The following is a 5,130-nucleotide window of genomic DNA, read 5'->3' on the forward strand; positions in this document are numbered from 1 at the left end:
CTGTGGGAAGAATATGAGATATTTTATGCTCAAATGTGAAGGAACTAAAAGCTCAAGGGAAAAAAATCTCAGTTATATCTTAGCTTTCATAGTAAATTAAGCTTCAACACAAATAAATCTAGATAAAGAAGGTAGGAATAGTTTCATTTGGAGAAAACTACAAAGTATCATTTTTGTAACAACTAGAACTATCTTAAATTTGATGAGACTGCATAAAAAATCTAGCTGCTCCCTATGACAGGCAAAATTCAAAAGGAGAGCAGATAATCTTCTGAAATGGATACTGTAGTCTTCTTGAATGAAGGTTTGGCTGATTATATAATTTCTAAATTTATTTTAAATTCTAAGACTATAAAATTATGCCATATAAAATAAAACTCTCATTGGATGATTTTTTTCTATGCCTGGGTTGCATGGAGTTATTGATGATTAGATTCGGACTGCCTTAGGACAAAGAACTTTGAGCAAAGCTTTACGTATCTCTTTAGTCTTTACACTATAAATTATTGGGTTCATCACTGGGGGAATGAGTAGACTCATATTGGCAATAAGTGTAGGCAAGTAGGGAGGAGCTTGTTTCCCAAATCTGTGGACAAAGGACAGGCTGACCAATGGAATATAGAAAATAGAAACAGCAGTGATGTGGGAGATGCAGGTGCTGAAGGCTTTCTTGCGTTCCTCTGGGGATGCAATGTTGAGGATTAAGCGGATGATCAGTATATAGGAGAGTAGGATTAATGTGGAATCCACCCCACCAATTAAGATTGTTACAGTCAACCCAAATGCACTATTGATCTTGGTGTCTGAACAGGAGAGTTTCATCACATCAGGATGGAAGCAATAAGAATGACGAAGCACATGACTGTGACAGAAAGAGAGGCGTCTAAGTAGCAGGATAAGGGGTATTAAGATTACTGTTGCAACTGTGACAATTGCAATTCCAATTTGGGTGATTCTGGAGTTTGTGAGGATAGTCGCATATCTCAAGGGGTTGGAGATGGCCACAAATCGATCAAAGGCCATAGCTAAGAGTACTGAAGATTCCATGATAGTGAATAAATGAATAAAGAACATCTGAGCTAGGCAAGCATTAAAACTGATTTCTCTGGCATTGAACCAGAATATTCGCAGCATAGTCACGAGTGTGGACATGCATAAACCTAGGTCAGTGGTGGAGAGCATAGAGAGGAAATAGTACATGGGCTCATGCAGGCTTGGTTCAGTGATGATGACAAACAAGATCATACCGTTTCCAGAGAGGGCTGTTATGTATAGACAGCAAAAAGGGATAGAGATCCAGGTATGAACAGATTCTAATCCAGGAACACCAGTCAGAAAGAAGGTCAAAGATGGTAGTGATGTGCTGTTAAGTAAAACGGGCATGATGGGATGAAGATTTTTTTCCTTACAAGAGGTTAATATCCTAAAATAAAATATTTAATTCATGTTAGCTAGAATATGAACCTCTTCTATCACTGACTGGTCATGGTAGAGGGACTTGTATAGCTCAATGAAACAGTAAACTATGTCATGCAAAGTTACTAAAAATAGATCCATCATAATGAAGATTTCTAACAATAGGCGATCTACTGGAAAAGCAAATGGCAAACCATTCTATTATACCAACAAAACTCCATATGGGGTCAAAAGTCAAACATAACTAAATGACCAAACAACCAGAATATAAAATCTCTCAGTTTAATGGACTATTCCGATTTCTTTTAATATTACCTTCTCTGACTTAGAAGGCTTCATGCAGCAATTTCTCAATACTTTTTTTCTTTGTGAGGACAAATGAGTGGTACCATGGTTAAAGCACTGGGTCTGGAATCAGGAAGATCTGAGTTCAAATATGGATTCAGACAAAGATTAGCTGTGTAACCTTTGGCAGGTCATTTAATCTTTATTTGCCTCAATAGCACCTACTACCATGCTTGACACAGTAAAAGCATTAAAAACAAATGTTAACTATTAAGCATTAATATTCAAATGAATTTTATTTTTTTCCTTCCCTTTTCTGTGGTATTAATTTTAATAAGGTATGCTTTAAGGAAGGACAGTAATTGATTTTATTCCCAAGAACCATATTCTGATGGGACAAAGATGGTGAGAGATTTACTTATTTTTATCTGGCTCCTCATTGGAGTGGGAAACATGAGTTAAGAGTATATCCCAGAGAATTCTAGTTCACTCTGTCTCCTGAGCCTAAATATTGGAATGTTAGAGGGTACATTCTCAATCTCTTGATGGAATGAAGTATAGTTTCACTGGAGTTGAGATCAGGATTGCATGGTATTTCTTCCATATAGCAGTTCTTTATTTTTAGATAAGACACCTCACCTTTGTGAACCTTTGCTCATCTGAAGAATTGAAATAATAATGTCATATTTTAATGATTTACTTCAAAGAGTTGGTGTTGAAATGAAAGTAGAACATTTGATATAATGTGTGATATGCTTGCAAATTGTATATAAATTCTAGTTGTTAACAACAACTACTACCTCTGGGATCCAATAAAACTACCATTCTCTCCATTTTATATACATAACTTCATTTACCATCTCCATGCCTTTGCATTGTCCATCTAACAAATCTAGAATAAATTGCTCCTTAGCTTTCCCTTGTGGAATCCCTTGTAAGATGCATTTCTACACCATCTTCTGAAGAAGCCCTTTTTGATTCTCACAACTGGTGAAGCTTTCCTATCAAATTATTTTAAGTTAAACTACTTTGAATATATTTTTATTTATATTTAGACTGTATGTGCATAAATTGTCTCCCCTATCAGAATATAAGTTCCTAGGTAGTAGGAATTGCTTCATCCTTTTTACTTCTGCCCCCAGAACTTGCCACAGTGAATGGAACATTGTAGGTGTTTCAGAAATAAAGATGGATTTATTTTTATATTATCTCATGTTTAGAAATGAGAAAAGCAGGAACAAAATTGACTTTGCTAAATATCAAGGACTTATTCAACTGGGAGAGAATTAGTTCCACAGTTTTTTATATCCCATCAATACCCTCTAAAGAAAATTATTTCTCTTCTAATTGATATTCATCAGAAACTTCAAAGATATTATCTTCAAATTTGTGCTAATTATGACATAGATTTGAAAAGATAAATATGTTCAGCTAAGTAAAGAAAATAATAAAAATCATGATAATACCTGGAATTTAGATAGTACTTGATAGTTTATATCTTAGTCATTAGTTCATTAAAACAACCTTAAAAGAAAACTTACACTCAGATTATATTATTTGTTGAATGGTTATAAGGTTGGCTTTAAAACCCATAAGATATTTTGATGGCCTCTTTCTTCTCCTCCTTCCTCTTTCTCCTTCCCTCCTACTTTCTGACCTTGTCTCCCACCTTCCTCCAACTCCCTTTCTTTGTATCTCTTCATTTTCCTCTCTTCATACTAATAGTATGTACAGGCTTATCTTGAAATATGTTCATTAATAATTGCACATGGTTTGCATTGTATATATATATATATATATATATGTATATATATGTATACATACATAAATATTATTATATACACACATATAAATACATATTGTTAGCAATATTATTTCTAGTATTCCTAATGTTTAATACCATGTCCCAAGAGACTACTTATTGTTTGTAAAGCAACAAGAATTATTTTGTTTGAAATGTATCAAAACATCATCCAAGTGAATATCAGCTTTTAAAGACATTCTCTTTAATATCCAATGACAATATCATTGCTCAAATCAATAGAAAAATAATCTTCAGAGTATAATTATGAGCTACACAAAAAACCAATCTTGTTACATCTTGTATTTAGTCACATCTTGTCATTGATCCTAACAGATGTTCTCCAGTTTCTTCACTCACCTTATTCAATAGGTTTTTGACCAGCTTTCATGACATTTAAAAAAAAAAAACTTGCCACATGGTCTGAAACAAACAGATCATAGATATAAATGGATGGATAAATGATCAAATAAATAATAATAATGATGATATTGATAAAATGTTTTGTCTGCTCCTGCTATTTCATTGTTGGAGGAAACTATTTGAGGAATTACTTTTACCTATTCATATTTGTCATCTTCTCAATATGTTCATAAATTATAGAGGTACCTGGAATCACAAAGAATTTCAAGAATTTGCATAGGTCTCTACAACTGATAGAGGTAAGGCCCAGGGGTTTTTGACTCTGCAGTCAGTCCCACATGTAGTATATTCCATTACCATAAAAAATAACAATCATGATTGATATTTTTAAAGTATTTAAATATTTTCACAGTCCTTCACATGGCTTATCTCATTTGATCCTCAAAGTAATGTTATTGGATAGGTAATAGAGATTTATTGACTCAATTTTTAAAAAAGAAGAAACACAAAGATGCTAAATAACTGGGTAATTGCATCACAACTAACAAGTAAAAGAACCATGATTAGAATTCCGTTTTTTTTTTTATGATCCCTAATGAAATTCCTTGATCATTTTCTCAGGAATCCCAAAGGGATAACCATAAAGAGTCAAACTTATTTAAATATATGCATTCTGGGACATTTGTTAAGAAAAAAAAAAAGCAGATCTATTTAATTAGAGCAGCAATTCTCAAATGTTTATGATTCCAAGACTCCTTTTCACTCTTAAAAATTATTGAGGACAACCTTAAGAGTTTTTGTTTGCATTAGTTATGGCTATCAATATTTATAATAGTAAAATTAGTCAAATTTAAAGTATTTTGTATCATTTGAAAATATATTTGACTTCATTGACCTTCCCTGAAAGGATCTCAGAGATTCCTAGGTTTTCCTGGATCAGTCTTGAGAACTGAAGACTTAGACTCATACTATTTGTATTATAACGGATACTTTATAAAATATTGAAAGAGTTAATTGAATGTGTTAAATTCAATGCTTTCTCCATTCCTCTGATTTTGTGATGCTTAGACTGGAGATAGCAGGGCATTGTTTGCTCTAAAGCAAAAGAGAAGTCAATTATCTTTCTATGTTATTGTGATCAAAGTTAAACCTCTTCTCTCCACACCCCAATCCCTTCATACAGAGTTATGAATCATGTGAACTTCAATAAATAGTTCTTGTTTAAAAGACTTATCGTTTGTTCCACTCTAAGCCTATCCTCACAG

At 33.1% G+C, this 5,130-nt stretch overlaps 1 protein-coding gene across 2 annotated transcripts; it reads right to left on the minus strand.

The window, feature by feature from the left end:
• Positions 1-429: 429 nt before the first annotated feature.
• On the minus strand, positions 430-4,756 carry LOC127558098 (olfactory receptor 51F2-like). 2 transcript variants are annotated; one of them, XM_051991324.1, is made up of 2 exons: positions 4,735-4,756; positions 430-1,352 (listed from the first exon to the last, which is right to left on the minus strand). In XM_051991324.1, the coding sequence occupies exons 1-2, from the start codon at positions 4,754-4,756 to the stop codon at positions 430-432; spliced, it is 945 nt and encodes a 314-aa protein (XP_051847284.1). The 2 variants fall into 2 exon arrangements, with proteins under 2 accessions (XP_051847284.1, XP_051847283.1); XM_051991323.1 differs by lacking the exon at positions 4,735-4,756 and having other exon boundaries at positions 430-1,383.
• Positions 4,757-5,130: the final 374 nt, after the last annotated feature.

Source organism: Antechinus flavipes, chromosome 3, assembly GCF_016432865.1.
Source record: "Antechinus flavipes isolate AdamAnt ecotype Samford, QLD, Australia chromosome 3, AdamAnt_v2, whole genome shotgun sequence".
Classification (NCBI taxonomy): domain Eukaryota; kingdom Metazoa; phylum Chordata; class Mammalia; order Dasyuromorphia; family Dasyuridae; genus Antechinus; species Antechinus flavipes.